The 20,770-nt window shown below is 37.1% G+C and overlaps 2 protein-coding genes across 2 annotated transcripts in view; both read right to left on the bottom strand.

The window, feature by feature from the left end:
- Window positions 1–7,132, bottom strand: part of LOC112846233 (uncharacterized) — a 35,663-nt gene extending 28,531 nt beyond the window's left edge. Inside the window, exons 1-7 of the mRNA XM_025905673.1 lie at window positions 7,022–7,132; window positions 5,370–5,675; window positions 4,127–4,402; window positions 3,941–4,045; window positions 3,851–3,866; window positions 3,029–3,096; window positions 2,860–2,910 (exon numbers count right to left, since the gene is read on the bottom strand). Of these exons, the coding sequence (XP_025761458.1) occupies window positions 2,860–2,910; window positions 3,029–3,096; window positions 3,851–3,866; window positions 3,941–4,045; window positions 4,127–4,402; window positions 5,370–5,675; window positions 7,022–7,097 (898 nt within the window). The 5' untranslated portion in view covers window positions 7,098–7,132. The remainder of the gene's footprint in view (window positions 1–2,859; window positions 2,911–3,028; window positions 3,097–3,850; window positions 3,867–3,940; window positions 4,046–4,126; window positions 4,403–5,369; window positions 5,676–7,021) is intronic.
- A 2,912-nt stretch (window positions 7,133–10,044) lies between these two features.
- LOC100698537 (uncharacterized) lies at window positions 10,045–20,162 on the bottom strand. Its single transcript, XM_025905672.1, has 9 exons — window positions 20,036–20,162; window positions 14,622–14,739; window positions 13,888–14,193; window positions 12,918–13,184; window positions 12,623–12,727; window positions 12,462–12,477; window positions 12,290–12,357; window positions 12,130–12,180; window positions 10,045–10,357 (listed from the first exon to the last, which is right to left on the bottom strand). Exons 2-9 carry the CDS (start codon window positions 14,683–14,685, stop codon window positions 10,296–10,298), a joined length of 939 nt encoding a protein of 312 aa, XP_025761457.1. The 5' UTR covers window positions 14,686–14,739; window positions 20,036–20,162; the 3' UTR covers window positions 10,045–10,295.
- Between the last annotated feature and the right edge of the window lie 608 nt (window positions 20,163–20,770).

Here is a 20,770-nt window from a genome sequence, read left to right as displayed (position 1 = left end):
TTGTGTATCCTGATAGTTTAGAATAGGACCGAATAGTATCCATTAGGCGTGGCAAGAATGTCTCAGGGTCTCTCACAATAGCTTGGACATCATCTTCACATTGTAATAACTACTGTCCCTGGCCCCCCACTTTGCAACCGCTTGATTCCTCCATTCTGCCTGATTTGGATCAGTGTTTTTGGGGAGACAATAACAGGTTGAACAGCCGTTTTTTTCTATGTCTATTATGTTTTATTCAATTTCCATTGTGTTTTGTTTGCTTCTGCAGCATCTTTCTGTTTTTTATTTTTCCATGTGTTTTCTTAAATTGCGATCTGTTTGACTCTGGCTCCTTTAAAGTCTGACTCCTTGGAAACAAAATCTTAATATACAACATGTTACTGAAGACCTCTGCACAGTACTGTATTGTATAAAAATAAATATGTATTAACTATTATCTATTAATATCTATATATTATTTTATCAAGGATAAATAATGCACATTTTGTAAAAGTAGGAACAAAACAAATCACTTTCTCATCATCAGCATTAGTGTAGAAGGGTGCACTGAGAACTTAAACAAAGACTGGAATCTCATCAGACAGGTTTATTAAACATTTCCAACTTAGACAAAAGCAGAGATCAGATAATACATGTATTGCTCATAACATACATCCTCATGCATGTATTTTTCTATAAACATGATATAGGCATTTAGTATAAAGTACATAAATTACAATCCTGCTGAGGAGATTATTACTGAGCAAGTATTTTTTCTGACATCCCAATATGTCTGTCTTTCGAAGTAAACATTGGGCTTGTTTGATCACAGAATGATATGATGCTTGAGTGAGGGAGAAAGGATTTTACTCTGAGTAAATGTGGTAGTGGAGTCATACTTGGAGCTGTCTGGAGATGAGGTGGAGGAGGCTCAGATATTAGAACAAGAAGGTAAAAGTTCAGATGGAGGACATACCAGGTCGTGAGGACCCTGACAGTAGGGCTCTGAAGCTGTGGGATTTGGTTTCTCTACAGGACACTGACCTGTGAAGGGAATCTTCCTGTTGCAGCCTTGTTACATTCTGTTTAAGAGTGTTCTTCCTTCCAGATGGCTTTATTCTTTTTCTTCTTATCAGAGACATCATGATTGTTTGTTACTTTAATGGACTGCGGTTTAATGGACTGCGGTGGTGGGGCATGGTCTGCGGTGCCATGCGGACGCACCTGCATGGCATCCGCAATCACGCCCGCCGAGTTAAAGACATGGGGATTTAGGGTTGTTGTTGTGTGTGGTGGCAAGGAGTCTGTGCGGCCTGCAGCTGAGAGCTGCAGTCGCACTGTGTGAATAAAACTGGCTCTCAAATCAAACCTCTGGCCCCGTCATGCGTCATCCTTGCCACAACTGCCTAATCTCAAATAATCTGTCTTAACTTGTTGAATCAGCTAAAACCAGAAACCAGTAAATTCAGATCTTAGGTTTCTGAATGATGTGGTGGCCAAATATATGCTGAACAATGTTTCACTTCCAGATTGTTTTAAGTTTTAATGCCAGCTTCAGATGTCCAGTTCACTCTTTTTAGTTAGATGATTTATTTATTTCTAAAACATGATTGCCTATTTTCTGTTTGATGGTTTTCAACAGAATTATCCTGCTTTTTTCGTGCTAAAGAACAATTTCAATTTAACTTTAAAATTAAAACCGAATTGATAAAGATGGGAAATGTACAGTTTAATGCACTTTTAGCAGCTGTATATTATTAACTACAAATCAAAAGATAAAAGAAGAACTTTTAAACTCGAAGCTGCTCTCTGTGTGTGTGTGTGTGTGTGTGTGGTCAACTGAAAATGTTCTTATTTCCCCTTCTAGATATCATAGTGACTAAAATCTCAGAGCCCTACATTAAACAGTTATTATTACAGGCGGTCGGTGTCATCAAGTTTTGATTTTGAAGAGGAAAAAATGTCTGCAATTATTGGCATCAATAGAGAGCCCAGGATGTCCCCTTGACAGCACAGCAGGAATCATAGATTGCAAGAGTGGTGCTTGATGCAGTGGTTGCAGACTGCTAGCCCCAATAGAGGACAAAAATTAATTACTGGGACTTATGAGGATATGTGTGAAAAGTTGAAAATATAAAGACTTCACACCACCAGAAGGAGCTTTCTGTTTACATTACACTGGGGAGCTAAAAAAAACAGTTTTCATGGGTTAATAAAAGTCTAATTTGTGTTAAATATGGAAACCTACTTTAATATTTAAAAAAAATTCACAGATTCTGTTTAACCAAAGCACATGATCTGTATAGTTTGCAACAACCTCACTAATCAAAAAATTGAGCCTACCATAGCATATTCTAATTAAAGATTTGAATAAGTATAATGTGAAAAAAAATCACCTTGAGTCACTTCAATTAAATAATGAACCTTTAAAACATCTACTATACTTTTCAATAGTTTTGTTGACAGTGGATTTTAACTAAATAGGCAGATGTTAGAGAAGTGTTTCCTCTCGACGATTCAAAAGAAAACCCAAACCAGGTCATATGAAAGAGACAGTCTTTCATACCATTTTATACATTAAAAACGGTGTTAAATCTTCAGTGTAACAATTAGCTGTTTGTAATTATACACTTAAATCATCGTGTATTTTTTTAAAACAGGATTTGACATAATAATCACATTTAACTTAAGACACCAAAAGGAAAAAAAAAATACCACAGAGATATGCAGAACTGCAGCTCGTCTAGTCTGATTTGATGCACTGTATTTGTGATCCACCTGAAATACAGTAAGAATAGTTTAAGAATGTCACAACTGAAATTCTTGAAATCGAAGAGTTACTATTTATTACTTTCATGGCTCATCATTGTCATACTGTACCTGGTCCAGCATCTTCAGAGCCTCTAACTGTCTCATAAACACAACGATCACCTGCAAGTTAGTAACAGTTCAAGTCACAATAATTAACATTTTCAAGTTATCTGACATTTAATCATTCTTTAATAGTGTAATGTGACGATCAGAGCACGTAAACAGTGTTAGACCTGACCGTGGGAAAGAGCCGAGTACACATGTTGTTGATTTTCTTCCTGGTTGATTGTTTCAGACTGTGTGAGCCTGAAATAAGTAAAATATTTTATTATTAGTAGAATGAAAGTATTTTTTATATCACTGCTGTTGATGAGATTCAACTACTGTCACGTCTGCTGTGGCAGATGGCGTGGAGTGGAGAGAGTGTAGACCCAAATGCAGACAACGGAGATGGAGAGGAATGTTAACAGAAAGCAAAGAGACACCGACGGGAGACTGTGATAAACTAATGGAAACCTAAACTGGGGAAAGTTAAACATAAAAACGCAAGATGCATAGAAAAACAGAACAGAAACCTGAAACACAAAACCTGGAATTGTGAACGAGGAACTTGAGACCTGGTAAAACCCGGGACTTGGGAAACATGAGGGAGGTAAGCAGGTAGAGGAAAACTGAGGACTAAATATACAAAGATAACGAGGGGATGGGAAACAGGAGGGAACACGGCTCGTACTAATCAGAAACAAAGAGACGGGGAGGAAGCAAAACTGAACAGACAAACAAAAACTGAGGAACTATCAAAATAAAACAGGAAACATAAGACACAGCCCGAGACGTGGACTTGAACAGAGATGAGAACATAACTGAGTCGATGTGACACATGGAACACAGGAGATGCACAGTAACAAAACCTAAAGACTAGAAATCACAAAATATTAAAGATAGCTAAGAGAGCTAGAATTACAGAAAACTAAACCATGAAAAACACAAAATCAAAGAATAAGAAAAAAAACAGGAAAAACAAACACTGAGTCCCCAGACCCAGGACCATGACACTGACCTTTTGCAACATAGACCTGTAGAAAAAAAAAGTATTATGAGATTAGGAGATTAAGAGAACATTTTTAATAGTAGCAACAAAAGATCTTACCCTTTGACTTTATGCAGTAAAGCAGAAAGAGCAACAGTACAGTGATCAATACTCCAGTAAACAGCCCAGCAATGAACATGAGAAGAGAAGAAGAAGAGCTGTCCTCTGAAATTACAAACAGTAATAATTAATTATATAAACAGAGCAGTTACATTGTATTCAGAACCTCGGTCACTCTCCACATACCTGTTTCTTTTCTGTGTGAATGATCTTTGCTGCACTTCACTGTTTGAAATGCAGACTTCTCACTGACATAATTGGAAACTGTGCAGGTGACATTGGTCTCTCCATCCTGCTCCCTGATGATGTATTGTTGCCTGGGACCAGTTAGTGTTTGTTTTCCTACAGTCCACTTGTAGCTGACATCACCAGTTGCGCTGCACTCCAGCAGAACTTTACATGATTCATTACAAGCCTCCCAGGTAGAATTGATTTTTATGACAGGCTGTTTAGTTATGGGCTCTAATGAGAAAACAGAAGGAGACAGAGAGTCTGTGTCAGGTCACCATTTGCATCACAGGTTAAAGTAGATGTTTGTTCAGAGTTCTGCAAATGCACTGTATAAAATTAGGCCAATCAATAACAATAAACTTCATTAAATCCAAACAATTATTGTTCATTACTGTGTCAGCTGGTCAAATCTAGTTTAAACTTAAAAAAAAAGCTGAAAAATAAATCATGCTATAAATAATAAAATCTAGAATACAAAGACAAAAATACATCATGTTATTATAAAAATCATCAAAAAAGAGAAAAGAAGGAAATAACAGTAATACATTTTATTTATAGGCACCTTTAAAGAGCCTCAAGGTCACCGTACATTAGAACAGCAAAATAAAAACATAAAGTATACAAATAAAATCACAACTAATCAAGGTAACAATAGACTAACATCAAGTTATAATGAAGAGTATGCAGTTCTGAACAGGTGGGATTTGAGACATTATTTAAAAGTTGAAAGAAAGTGACTTCCTGATCGTTACATAATTGGTGATGAAAAACAAATATTGTAGCTATAATCCACTGGATTTCCTATTGGATCAAATATATAAAATAGCTTTTATCTCAACATGTTTTTACTGTCATTATTATTTTTTAAGTAAAAGGATCATTGAAAGTCAAAAAGTGAAAAAAAGTATGACATTTTAAAAATGTCACATTGGATTTCACACAGATTTACAGGTATCAGTGTAAGGACTCAAAAGTCAAAATATAAAATAAAACAGTTTAAATAGCATTACACAGAATCAATATTTAACAATATCAGGTAACGTCGGCTGAGAATACACAGAAAAGAAAGCAAATAAAAAATAAAAACTAAAAAAAGGTTGAAGAGCCAGCTTCATAAGCTAATAGGGAATCATGTATTAATTACTCACAAATCAAAGTTATGAAAATGTTTTTTTAATAATAAAGAAATTTGTCTTACCATGAACTTGCAGAGTGATGGTGACTGAAGGCCTTTGCTTGTTATTCAAGCCTGAGATAAACATGAAATCACCAGAATCTTGAAGAGTCAGTTTTCTCACTGTTAAAGTAAAGTCTGTGAGGTTCAGCTCTGATCTGTCCTTAAATGGAGATTTTTCAAAAACACCCACATCTTTGTCTGCAACATTTATTCCTCCATATCTCCACGTTGCCACGGTCACACCTTCAGTTGGTAAGCCTGATGAAAGCTCCACAGTATCGCCAACTTTTTTATGAATGACATGTTTTCCACTGGAAGCCTCCACATCTGAAAAAAAACCAAGCATATCTTTGTGAAAAGACAGCAGGGTAGTTAGCACTGTTGCCTCACAGTAAGAAGGTCCTGAGTTCAATTCCACCATCAGGCCGGGGCCTTTCTGTGTGGAGCAGTGGCCAGGCGTACCCAGGCCACTGCGCAATTTATAAGTCAGGGAGTGAGGAAAAAAATGGCATGCCAACAACATTATCCTCTAGTTATAGTATGGAAAATGTGATTCTTAATCCAAAAACAAAAAAACAACAACAAAAAAGTATACTTATGGAATAAAAACATTTATAATATAAATGACCTGGCATAACATATATATTTAAATTTGGCAAAAATCATTACACAATATGGCTCTACTAATGATTTTTTTAATGTTGCTACTTCTATATGGAAAAAAATAACTAATAATCTTGTAATTTTGGCATAAAAATAGCACAACAAATGAATAACCCCCCCCAAAAAAACAGTAAATAAACAAACTGAACTTATGGAAATCAAATGTCAGACTTTCAGGAAGGAATTAGAAAAAATGTGTTTGTTAAAGTTGGTTGTTTATTAGTAGCAATAATAATATATATAATAACAATATATACTTTAACAGAACAATAGTCTATGTGATGGTCAAAGCTATAGTGATTTGAAAGAAAAAAAAAAATGGTGCAACCATAAATTCATGGGCAAAGCCTGCAGCTGTCCTCTGTGCTGTGAGCTCATCACTTTTTGCCAGTGCTGCTACTACAGTGGAGATACTCAGGAAATGCTTCTATTGCTAGTGTCATGTCTGACTCACAGCTTCTTTGATAGCACTATAATCAGTTACATTGTCCTTTCTAATGAATACATGATGTTGTTGTTTTTTCTTTTCTTTTCCTTTAATTTTTTTAAATATCTACTCTAAACAGAAGAGAAGCAACACTTGGATCCACACATCTACAAACACGTCCACGCCCCCATTCCTGTCAAAACAATTACTGCATAGAATTGTACTGTATGAGAAGCACTATAAGCCTAAAAGCATGTAAAAAAGTATATCGTACAACCAACACTTACAAAAAATAATAAATCAGGAAGTAACAGCAGCAGAAGGGGCGATCAGTCCTTCAGTTCCTTTAACAAGATTTTACAAACTCACATGTTATGCTTTAAAGCCACTCGTGCATTTAGTAATACTGCATTTGGAAACTCAACAAGAAATATACATTGCAAGCCTCTTCCAGCGAAGACATGTCACTTCTGAATAACAGAAGCACTCCTGACCTCTAGGTACTCTAACCATGTATCAGAGTTAATGAAGCAAACAAATGCAACACATGTCACAGAGATCTTAACAGCACAGGTGTACTTACAATGGAGACAGACCCAGAGCAGCAGAACTATGCTGTGAACGAAGTAGCTACAATAACAACGTTGACCACCAACCATCGCTGTGGAAAGAGGAACGACGTCTGTTTCCTTCTGTCAAACTGTGCTTTCACATGTAAGCACAGAAAAAAAAACAGAGACTGTGTTAAGTGGGGGAAGTTTCTATTAACACAGAAACAGACAAATCAGACATAAGCTGGCCTGATATACAAGATTAAAGTAGGCAACTAGAACACATTAAATCTCAATGTTACATATAATACTGTATTACAGCATTGCATCTTTACTGTAACAAATATATTACTTTGAAGAGACTTGCCTAAATGTTTAAGATAACCACAAAATGCTACTTGCATCAAAAATTAGCCATCCCTCATCTTTAAAAGTCACTCCTACTCTGCATTAGCAGTAAAACCTCTGTATTTACCGTATCTGAGCTAGATGTGAAAGTAACATCAGAGTTTAGAGTCACTATCTATTAACAATTCAGCAGGAAGCATTAAGCACCAGTGGCTGCTGAATATCCAACCTCACAGGACCCTGTTTGTATATACTGTATGTACATACAGTCTGCAAAAGTGATGGATAAGAGGAATAAAATGACGTGCACGGACAAGTGTGTGTTAATATCCCATCCCCTAAAAAGGGTCATGGTTATGCATGGAAAATAACAAGAAAATATGCATGTGTTCCTGTTTTCTGCAGTCTCAGTCTGTGCTTGCATGATGAGACTTTTAATAGTGTAGGTTGTGGTTCGTGTGGAGACTTAACACAGGAAGAAGTAAACTACACACAAGCCTGCTTAAAACAAACAAATAAGACCTTTTAAAGATGATGTTCTAACTGTGCTGACCTGCTGATCTCAGTATCTGCAGCTAAATGACCAAAAATCACATTCAAAAATGCAGGAACTCCTGTGTGCAAAAGCTATGCTTTGCCAGGACTAGATGTTGTTAGGGCTGTGTCATGCTAATATAAATCCTAGAAAACACCAACAAATTAAGAAAAGAAAATACAAACCTTACTTACTTACAAGTAAGTAAGTAAGGTTTCTGGGGCTTATTATTCATAATTCATAAGTTTTTTAATAATCCTCTCATATTGTGCTATTTCTTAATTTGCTCTACTAAGAGAGATGAGGTTCAGCAGCTGGCGTCCTGGTGCAGTGAAAACAACCTATCACTGAATGTGGACAAAACCAAGGAGATGATCTTTGACTTCAGGAAGACTCGCCCCACCCACACACCACTCAGCATCCACGGTTCCACGGTAGAGACTGTTAAGAGCACCAAGTTCCTGGGAGTTCACGTCTCAGACGACCTCAACTGGACTACTAACACCACCTCCATCACCAAAAAGGCCCAGCAGTGCCTCCACTTCCTGAGACGCCTGAACCAGGCCAACCTCCCTCCTCCCATCCTCACCATGTTCTACAGGGGCACCATAGAGAGCGTTCTGACCAGCTGCATCCCCGTGCGGTTTGGAAACTGCAAAAACCTCAGTCAGCTACATCGGATCGTCAAAGCACCTGCCAAGATCATCGGAACATATCTCCCTCTGCTACAGGACATCTTTCACAAGCGCTGCATCAGTAAGGCCTCCTGCATCGTGCGTGACCCCTCACACCTCTCACACGGACTCTTTTCCCTCCTCCCATCCGGCAGACGCTATCGCAGCATTGGGGCCCGATCCTCCAGACTGCAAGATAGCTTTTTCCCACAAGCCATCAGACTCCTGAACTACCAGCTCCCCCACTCCCCCTCACCACGCACCCCCACACAAACCAATAACGAACTCTATGGGACTCCACATACCACTGCCTTTGTAAATACAGATGCTGCTCTATGGACAGTCCTACTCTGAGGAATCCTGCTCATGTTGATCACTTTATTTCACATTATAAACTGTAAAGCTGCTATGTCGGTCATTTTAAACCACTTCAAAGTCACTTTAAATCTCAATTGTAAATTTTAGACTGCTATTAACCCTTATACCTCAAAATGTATATTTACTCCCTTTACCTCAGTCTCAAACTGTATATATATTTATTCTTCTTATTCTTACTCTTCCTGTATTTATTGTTGTTCTTTTGCACTGTATGGAACTGGAGCCTCGACCTCTCATCTCTCTATATACTGAACTGTATATAGCAGAGATGACAATAAATTTAACTTTGACTTTAACTTTGACTTAACAATAACACAGACACACCATGTAGACAGCAGAAGACAAATGGCAATCAGGAGGAACAAGAGATGACTACCCACAGCATGCATCACTAACAGATAGAGGAAGTGGTTCACAACAACAACATAAATATACCTGAGGCACAGAGGCTGTGATTATGTCGCCAAAAGAACAGGCCCTAAGCAGCATATCCACAGAGGCAGGAGTCAACCTGAAGGTTAAAGGGATGAATAAAAAATGCAAGCTGAGAGTTAAATGTGGATTACATGTAAAATGTGGGGTAAGGACACAATGTAGTGTTCAGAATAAAGTGAGAATCTTTTTATTTAAGAAAAACGTATTATATAATATATAATAATTAAAACTACATTTACTACAACAGGTATTTCTTCTTTGTTTATTCATTTCTAAAAAAATTTTTTTTTCTTCTGAACTAGTTCAAGTTGGTAATTGTTTTCTAACAGCCATCTTGGATTCAAGTGATGGTTTCAAAATGTTTCTGAACAAAACCCTGCACACATTTCTTTTTTTCTTGGTGTAAGTTGAGCTGTAGGTTGATGCATGGTTAATATTACTGCAACAATAAATACATAAGCAATTAAAATTTGGTTCTGCAAGTTTTGCATCATGTAATCTATATGGCTGATTCAGTCATTTATCTTCTTGTGGGTGTCTCCTGGTTCTCTTTACATTCCCAGATAACGTGATTAAATAGCACCCGGTGTCAATGAATTATCAAGTCTCAAAGAAAAGTGCAGATCCAGTACTGTGGTAACTGGCTTCAGATAAGTTGAAATAACACTCCTCTGTGCTGTGCTTAATCAGTCAATTAATGTATTTATTAAAGAAAGTGTTACTGGACTAATAGCAAGAAGTCATTATTTTACACTATTTGTTGTTTCAAATACAGATGTGAAAAGTGTTTAAACATCACATGTCACAAAATCCAAATTTTTTTTAATTAAAAACAAAACAAAACAAATAAGAGTTTCCCGGTGATGTTTGAATCCCTGTCCTTCTCCTTCCTTTCCAGCTGAACGTGGCTTCTTTAGATCAGATCGCTGTGATTCATTATCTTCTATGTCCTGCTGGTTCTGCTGTTTGTTTTCTGTGAGTAGTTTTGGCTTCAATTTCTGTGAAGTAGAAATAAAATTAAACTAAAAAACAAACACAATAAAAGTTAAGAAAACAAGGTGTTGCCATGGCATATATGATGGAAAATAATAAAATAATTCTCCAGGAAAATCAACAGCCTAGCAGAATATTTGTCAGATTGTTAAACACTTTAATGTTAAATGTGGCAGCATTATAAATGACACCAATTGACAATCTGATGAGACAGCATGGCATATTTATTTTGTATAGGACTGATGTTTATGAAAATCTCCAGGCAAGACTGCAGCTGTGACACAAGTTTGTATTTGTATTTGTTAAAGGTAAACATCTGCCAGGGTGTTATTGTATTTGCTCTTCCATACATATTTGAAAAAAGTTTGAAGTAATTTGATTGAAAACATTGATGCAGTGCTGGATAATATTCAGAACAGTGAGTGATCTAAAGTTGCATAGAATCAGCAAGGTCCTTTTCCCATTTTGCAGAGATTTTGCTTTTTTATTAATATGACAGCATCAAACAGTTGCTGTAGATTTTTCAGCTCAACCACATCCCAAAGCAGTCTATACTACAAGTACTACGTGCTAAATCTAAGTAGTGTATACATGTAGCTGATGCGTTTAGTTATGTGGACACAAGACTGATGGTATGTTTTTGTTGCAACGAGACCTCTTTCTCAAATATTTATTTATATTTATTGTAATTGAAGGGCAGTTTCACTGCTACCACTCACAGTGTTCTACTGGTTTTCATATACAGTGGCTTGCAAAAGTATTCGGCCCCCTTGAACTTTTCCACATTTTGTCACATTACAGCCACAAACATGAATCAATTTTATTGGAATTCCAGGTGAAAGACCAATACAAAGTGGTGTACACGTGAGAAGTGGAACGGAAATCATACATGATTCCAAACATTTTTTACAAATAAATAACTGAAAAGTGGGGTGTGCGTAATTATTCAGCCCCCTGAGTCAATACTTTGTAGAACCACCTTTTGCTGCAATTACAGCTGCCAGTCTTTTAGGGTATGTCTCTACCAGCTTTGCACATCTAGAGACTAAAATTCTTGAGAATTCTTCTGAGAATCTGTGGCAAGATCTGAAAACTGCTGTTCACAAACGCTGTCCATCTAATCTGACTGAGCTGGAGCTGTTTTGCAAAGAAGAATGGGCAAGGATTTCAGTCTGTAGATGTGCAAAGCTGGTGGAGACATACCCTAAAAGACTGGCAGCTGTAATTGCAGCAAAAGGTGGTTCTACAAAGTATTGACTCAGGGGGCTGAATAATTACGCACACCCCACTTTGCAGTTATTTATTTGTAAAAAATGTTTGGAATCATGTATGATTTTTGTTCCACTTCTCACGTGTACACCACTTTGTATTGGTCTTTCACGTGGAATTCCAATAAAATTAATTCATGTTTGTGGCTGTAATGTGACAAAATGTGGAAAAGTTCAAGGGGGCCGAATACTTTTGCAAGCCACTGTATATATTTGAAAAAAAGGTAATAATTTAATTGTAAGTAATTTGACAGAAGACAGAAATGCAATGCTGGGCAGTAGTCAGGAAAGTGAGTTGTGACTAACAAAAGTACAAAATGTTTTGATGATGTGTTACGTTCCAATAAGAAATGCATTGATGCAATACAAAATATCTTTAGCAGTGAAGTAAGCATAGAAACAATACCTGTGTGCACAAAAACAATGGGAAAGTCTAATGTGGGCAGGGAAAATACATTACTGAAGTGCAGTACTGCAGCACCTCATATCATATCATTGTCATACTGTACCTGGTCCAGCATCTTCATGGCCTCTCATTGTCTCATAAACACAACGATCACCTGCAAGTTAGCAACAGCTGAGTCAAAATCATAATAAAGTGTAAATGGTCTAACATTTAATCATTATTTAACAGTGTAATGTGACTGGTTAAACAGTGTTAAACCTGACCGTGGGAAAGAGCCGAGTACACATGTTGCTGACTTTCCTCCTGGCTGATAGTTTCAGACTGTGTGAGCCTGAAATTATTCAAATACATTAATATTCATGCAATCAAAGTATGTTATTATCAGTAGAACAAAAGTATTTTTGTACATTACTGCTGTTAATTAGTTGCACTAACCTGTTGCAACACAGAGCTGTAAAAAAAAAATAGATAAATAATAATTTTGCATATTATTTGCATTTGTATATTAAAAAACATATTTTACTAATGAACATGATAAGAGAAGAAGAAATTGACCGTGCAATAATAAACAGTAATCATAGTTCAGAGTTTCTTACCTGGATGTCTCTTATTGCAGAGACAAACACCCACAGCTGCACTGGATATAATGACAAGTATCAAACAGCCACCAGCTACACCCAGGAAAAGGATCAAGTCTTTTTCTGAAAACGATCACATTGTTCGTTAACAACAGCCCATAATTAAATAAAAATATCAGCATATCATCAGCATAATATAAATAAATCAGAGCTCTTCCACAGTTTCTACCACAGCATTCATGATCACTAATGTCATAATTTAAGGAAACATCAAAAGAAAGAAAGAGGGAGTAAATATGTACACTGCACATACCTGGTTCTTGTTGTGTACTATTGCTGCACTTCACTGTTTGAAATGCAGACTTCTCACTGACATGATTGGAAACTGTGCAGGTGACATTGGTCTCTCCATCCTGCTCCCTGATGATGTATTGTTGCCTGGGACCAGTTAGTGTTTGTTTTCCTACAGTCCACTTGTAGCTGACATTGACAGTTGCGCTGCACTCCAGCAGAACTTTACATGATTCATTTGAGGAAATCCAGGTAGAATTGATTTTTATGACAGGCTTAGTTATGGGCTCTAATGAGAAAACAGAAGGAGGAGACAGAGTCTGCGTCAGGTCACCTTTTGCATCTCAGATTAAAGTATATGTTTGTGCAGAGTTCAGCAAATGCATTATATAAAATTAGGCCAATTAGCAATAACAAACTTCATTAAGTGCAGACAAGTATTGTTTAGTACTGTGTCATGTTGTCATGGACCCAGGGTTGGAGTTTACTTGTGTGATTCTTATTTTTATGTGTCAGCAGTCTGCATAGTAAATTAAATTTTGTTCATACAGCGCCAAATCACAACAACAACAGTACATCAAGGGGCTTAATATTGTAGCATAAAGACCCTGCAATAAATTAATAATAGTTTTTCTTCTCTGGTTAAACTCTAGGTGAGTCCAGGTATCTTGGTTTTATTATATTTATCATGCCTGTCTGAGGTTTCTGTGTCTCCTTTCCAAGTTTGTTTGCCTTTCTGTCTTTGTGTCCAGTTGGTGTTTCTGTTTCTTCCTGTTTTATTTTAGTGTCAGACAGTGTAAATTACTGTTTGTCAGGTTATTAGCTCCTGCCTCATGTCAAGTTTATTCTGTAAGTTCTCAGCAGTAAAGCTGCTTTTAAGTTTACTTCTCATTCTCCAAAGAAGAAAGACAAACTCATGAGCTCACAGGGAGTCTTTTCATTAAGAGTAATCAGGAACTTTGTTTTAAAAAAGAAAAAACAAAGCCTCTTACCATGAACTTGCAGAGTGATGGTGACTGAAGGCCTTTGCTCATCATTCACCTCTGAGACAAAAATGAAATCACCAGAATCTTGAAGAGTCAGTTTTCTCACTGTTAAAGTAAAGTCTTCAGGGTTCAGCTCTGATCTGTCCTTAAATGGAGAATCTTTAGAAACACCCTCATCTTTCTCTGCAACTGTTATTCCTCCATATCTCCACGTTGCTGCAGTCACACCTTTAGTTGGTAAGCCTGATGAAAGCTCCACAGTATCTCCAACTTTTGTGTGAATGACGCGTTTTCCACTGGAAGTCTCCACATCTGAAAAGCATACAAACAATTATATAATTCTATATAATTATTATATAATGAGTATAATCCTAAAGAAAGGTAAAAGTTCAACATGTGAGAGGGTCCAAATTTTCTGAAACCTTATCGTCAAAGTGTGATAGTTAACGTAAAAACAACCAAATCAGACAATAAAAAAAATAAATCTCATACATAAGTGACATTTCTGATATGACTGACTTGGCACAAAAAAAATGTGCATCATGGCTCCATGAAATGTTTTTAGGTTGGTGTTTCTCTATATAATAATAATAACAATAATAAATACTTTAGCACAACAATACTCTGAAATGGCAAAGCTGCAGCTATCTTCTGTGTTCTGAACTCACTCATGTACCAGAGTTCATGAGGCAACAAATACAACACATGTCACAAACATCTGGTAGCAGAGGTGTACTTACAATGGAGACAGAGCAGCAGCACAATGCTGTGTGTGAAGCTACGATAACGTCGTCCACCAACCATCTCTGTGGGGAGAGGAACAACCTCTGTTTCCTCTTCTCATCTGTCAAACTGTGTCTTCAACAGTAAGCACAGAAAAAAAATAACTGAGAGTCGGGGAGGTTTCAAACAAAATAAAAGCAGAAGAAGTGATCATAAGCTGGCCTGATGTACACAGATCAAAGCAATCACACACTGAAGAATTCAACTATAAGACATTAAAGTCACAGTTAAATAAAATATATTTAAGAGGATTTTCTAAAACACTGTTAGGTACAGTTACAGAAAGTAGCCTAAATGTTCAAGAGAATGACTATAAAATCATATTTACATCAAACAATAGCCAGTTTTACTTTGCATCAACATTACAAACTCTGTATTTACTGCTACAAGCAACTGTATCAGGGCTTGATGTAGAGGTCAGAGATTAGAGTTTCTATATAATAACATTTTAGCAGAAAGAACATAACCACATCTTGTCATCAGATATTTCACACTTTAGCACTCTCTTTTACACAAGAGAGTGCTGTCCTAAACTTTATTCACCCTGGATGTTCAGAATAGAGTATGTACTGAGAAAATGAATCGGACAGTAAGGGTGCTCATTGATTTGAACTTGAACTAAACATTTAAAAAACAGCAGCTTTGCTCTGTCATGCAAGAGGAATCATCAAGCACTGACTGCAGCTGACATGTTTGTGGTGAATAAAGTTGCTTCCACCACAGTCACTGCTCTGTCTGTATATACTGCACGTAAATACTAAGATGCATGAAGAAATGACGCTGGTAAATATTAAAGAACAGTGAGATGCACAGATAAATGTGTGGAAGTGTTTCTTCCCCTGAAAAGAGCAGCACATGATCAATCCTGTTTTTAATGGAAATGGTTTTGGTCGAGAGTGATACTGGTGAAACTTTGTCCAGTGCATTGTCAAATGTGTTAACAGTTTTGTAAGTGCTGCTTCTTCATAGCTCTGCATACTATATAAATAGCTCTTAGTGTGGTGTTTCTGTCAAAGTCATCTGTGGTTAGCTGCAACTTTATTTCTCATGAAAATCAGAACAAAGTGTTTATCCGTAAACACAGAAGCAATAAACATAAGTCATGATGCTATGTGTCAATCGGATAGCTGTGTGATGCTCACACAGCAGATTAACATCCTTATGGCTAGTGAGCAATGTGAAAAATGCAGTACTTTGGGTTAGTGATGCTAGCAGTGGTTCAATGTTTGGTTAACAGATCAATGCACACATATCTCACCAATTCTAACTTCGTGCCCAGTACAAATTTGTACTGACTGCATGACAATGTTCATCCACATTACCTTTTTATTTCTATGCCAATAAACCGCTGATGGTTATATTGCTCTGAAACATTGTACACAAATCCATTTGTCTCACAGGACAAAATGGCTAATTACTTTTGAAATATGAGGAAGTGCAGAGAATGACACTATTTCTTTCTGCTCATACCACAAACACTCCCTTTCTCTTCTCTCCTCACATGATTCCCAACATCAATTTCAAACTGCTCTACATTAATTTAAAAATAGTCCTTGATCATTCAGCAGAATCATCTGAGCTGTTCGGATGCTTTTTTTAAAAAAATATATTTAAGAGGATTTTCTAAAACACTGTTAGGTACAGTTACAGAAAGTAGCCTAAATGTTCAAGGTAATCACTATAAAATCATATTTACATCAAACAATAGCCAGTTTTACTTTGCATTAACATTACAAAGTCTGTATTTACTGTTACAAACAACTGCACCTGAACTAGAAGTAGAGGTCAGAGATTAGAATGTTTTAATATAATAACATTTCAGCAGAAAGAACATAACCACATCCTGTCATCAGATATTTTAAACAGGTGTCCTAAACTTTTTTCACTCCTGCATGTCCACAATAGAGTATAGCATGTACTGAGATAATGAAACAGAAAATGAGGGTGTTTATTGGTTTGAACTTGACTTAAACATTTAAAAAAGCAGCAGCTTTGCTCTGTCATACAAGAGGAATCATCAAGCACTGGCTGCAGCTGACATGTTTGAGGTGAATAAAGTTGCTTCCACCACACTCACCACTCTGTCTGTATATACTGCATGTAAATACTGAGATGCATGAAGAAATGACACAGATAAATATTAAAGAACAGTGAGATGCACAGACGGGGTGCTGCTCTCTTCAGGGGAAGCGTTTCTTCCCCTGAAGAGAGCAGCACATGATCAATCCTGTTTTTAAAGGAAAGTTTTTAAAGGAAAATCTGTAAACACACAAGCAATAAACATAAGTCGTGATGTGTCAATCAGATAGCTGTGTGATGCTCACACAGCAGATTAACATCATTGTGACTAGTGATCAATATGAAAAATGTAACAGTATTTTGGGTTAGTGATGTTAGCAGTGGTTTTATGGTTGGCAATGTTTGGTTAACAGATCAACGCACACATATCTCACCAATTCTAACTTTGTGCCCAGTACAAATTTGTACTGACTGCATAATAATGTTCACCCACATGACTATTTTATTTCTATGCCAATAAACCGCTGATGGTTCTATTGCTCTGAAACATTGTACACCAATCCATTTGTCTCACAGGACAAAATGGCTAACTATTTTGAAATATGAGGAAGTGGAGAGAATGACACTATTTCTTTCTGCTCATACCACAAACACTCCCTTTCTCTTCTCTCCTCACATGATTTCCAACATCAATTTCAAACTGCTCTACATTAATTTAAAAATAGTCCTTGATCATTCAGCAGAATCATCTGAGCTGTTCAGATGCTTTTTTCAGGCCTTTCAGGAAAACACTTGTCGAAACCCTGAGACGTCACAGCACCATCTTTGGTTACATTTCAAAAGAAGTCATGCAATCCTGGTTTAAGTAAACTCCAGAGGACAGGAAGTGATCCTCTGCAGCTGTAGGTGCATTATTTAGGTATGCACATCCCTCTTATTCACCATCTATTATGTATTTCTTCTCAGATGAGGTTTCTTTTAAAGTTAGTGACGCCCTTCAGATCACAGTTCAGTGTCACACTGCCCCCTGCTGGTATGGTTGTGCCGTCTGCTGTTAGAGTGGCTTTGGTTTCAAGTTCTGTTAATAAGTAATTAAATGAACCAAAAAAGTGTTGCTTCAAAGAATATGATGCAAAATAAGAAAATACAATAAAAGCTTTTGGAGTCTATCATCATAAAAAAAGTTTATTTGGGTACATGCACATGTTGGTATTAAAGAAAATGAAATGGAAGACAGTGAGGCTGAAGAAGTTAAAGGGGTCAAGATTGAGGTGAGGGTGGCACTTAGGAAAATTTGAGTTTTTTATATTTGTACTCTATATAAGAAAAAGTGGAGCAGAGCAAGGCAGTTGGTAAAATCAGAAAAGGAGTCGTATTGCCTAGAGCAGGGGTGGGCAACTCCAGGCCTGGAGGGCCGGTGTCCTGCAGGTTTTAGATGTGTCCTTGAGCCAACACAGCTGATTTAAATGGCTAAATTAACTCCTCAATACGTCTTGTAAATCTCCAGAGGCTGGTAGTGAACTAATCATTTCATTCAGGTGTGTTGAGCCAGGGTTATATCTAAAACCTGCAGGACACCGGCCCTCGAGGCCTGGAGTTGCCAACTCCTGCTCTAGACTAAGAGTAGCTCATGATTTAAATTCAACCATTAACCATTAAATTAGACTATTAAGAAACTTAAAAGATAAAATGACAAGAAAATGAAACTGTGCAGCATGTGATGTTTGAATGTAATGAACATAGAAGAGCCAGAGAGATTTTCAAGATAAAATACAGAAACAAGGGTCAACAGGAGTTAAGTTTAGGTATTTTATTGCAGAGGATGCTCATGATGGGATTACAGTACTTCTGAAAATGTTTTAAGCTAAAGAGAAAATCTAAATTGAGTCTATGGATAAAATGTAATACACAGTAGTCTCTGTGTTTGTAATTGGGGGGCAGATTTCTTGTGCAATGGGAAGTCCTCATGCTGATTGCATTGTGAAGTTGTGTACGATCACCTCCAGCCTAATAGTTGGTGGTGACTACAACATCATCTGCAGTTGGGAAGAAGTAGTAGAAGAAGCAGCAGCATCAGAAGAAGAAAGAGAAGAACTACTGTGGTTGTTATCTTAGTAGCAGTGTGCTCTGCTGGATCATTTATCTGATCTGTTAGTACAATCATATAAAAGTGCATGAAACTTTGAAAAGCACGAAACATGAAAAGTTTGTCTGCATCATAGATTTTTAGGCCTGCCACTTATTTTATTCTCAGCTTGTCCTGTTTCCTTATTTATTTTTTACAGCCATGCTGCACACCATGCTGAGAAACACCAAGTGTTCCATTCACTAACTTAGACCACGTCCTCATTTTAGGTTTGACACCATTTCTTGTAGATGTTGGCAGATGAGTTAAGGATGAATTTAGGCTGCGTATCATCTCTGTGGGCGTGTCCTGGTTCACCTTAGATTTCCAGATTACATGCAATCAAGTAGTACTCAATACTGAGGAAGTATTAAGTGTTAAGGAAAGGCGCAGTAATACTACACAGCTGTGAACAACACATATTTCAAAATAAAACTGAATAATACAGCATTATTAAAATTCATTGTGCTTATATGTAAATTAAACAGATTAACCAATTAATTAATGCATTTATTAAAGAGAGTGTTACTGGACTAATTACATAACACTGTTATGTTTGCACACTTTGTTGTTTCAAATACTGATCTGAAAAGTGGTTACCCATCACATGTTGGAAAATCCGAAACTTTTCCTTTTTATAAAAAAGAAGAACAACAACAACAACAACCCCCCCAAAACAGTTAGTCTACATGACGAATAGGGGACCCAGGTCAATATTAACTGAGGAAAAGACTCTGGATTTAACATTTTACCTTTAGTATTAAGAGGGATAGCAGGAATTTGCAGCTTAAAAGTTTACCAGGAAGCAACCAGTGTTGGGAAGGTTTCTTTTAAAATGTAAAATGTAATTGCTGTGTGATTTATTACTATTACTGAAGGCTACTTGCCATGCCAATAGCAACTAGATTTTTAAATCTTAATATAAAATGAGTAACAGTTGGGTGGACATTAGGTAAGGCTGCACTTTTTGCAGTGATCTCGTATAGAAAACTATTCCGGGCATATATAAAACAGGTTTGCGGCTCCGAGCCGTAGTAAAGGGACCTCTGGCTAATACGTCGGGTTCCGTGTCGGGCTGGTAGCTGAAAACTAGCTTTACTTTGTTGTCTGGGTCAACTTTGCCAGCGAGAGACAGAGAGAGGCGTTGAAAGGCTGCTCCAACGGAACTTATTGTTTGGGAGGAAAACACGAGCACAGTGTACAGTCGAGTCTTAATAGCTTACTTACAGCTGGGCTCGTCAGGCAGTCTTTTTGGCTGCAGTGGTTATTATTATATTTACATGGTCCCATCTGTTTCTGCTCGATGACAACTTGTACTTTCCGACTCTCCTTTTTCTCCCTCCCTCGCTCACAGATACATAACGGGTGTGGCAGTTTATGCTCCCTGCAGCACGGACTACACTGCCCATGAGGCTACATTCTTTAGGGCCATGCCTGTAACACTCTGCCTGTTGCCTAAATATTAAATATTTTTTTGAATTATAATTTTTACAAATATTTCTTCACGTCATTATGCGGGCCGCAGTAGAGGTGACATGGGCCGCGAGATAGAGACACAGGCACTAGAGCCTCTTAATGCGTGTTTTGTTTGTTTTCCGCCGGCGTGGAATTACCAAAAATACAGAGGGCATAGCTTAACATATGAAACAGGAAAAGACCGCCGTGTAATCCATTTATTTCAACAAAGTAGCATTCTGAATGCCACCTTTTTAAACAGTAACTGTAACGGTATACAGTTACTCATATTTTGTATTTTAAATACGTAACGCCGGGACAGGTATTCCGGTATTCGCATTTTTTAACCATTCAAACTTTTATTGGATTTTCAATTTGAAGAATTGTTGGAAAAAATGAACAAATATAAATAAAACTTGATCTGTTAAAACAGGGTTCAGGGTGAATGTTTTAAAATAATCCTGTAAGCTGTAACTAAACCAACCATAATAACACAAAGTGTTCTTT

This window comes from Oreochromis niloticus, linkage group LG3, assembly GCF_001858045.2.
Source record: "Oreochromis niloticus isolate F11D_XX linkage group LG3, O_niloticus_UMD_NMBU, whole genome shotgun sequence".
In the NCBI taxonomy this organism is placed as follows: domain Eukaryota; kingdom Metazoa; phylum Chordata; class Actinopteri; order Cichliformes; family Cichlidae; genus Oreochromis; species Oreochromis niloticus.
This window is presented reverse-complemented; position numbering and strand designations above follow the sequence as displayed.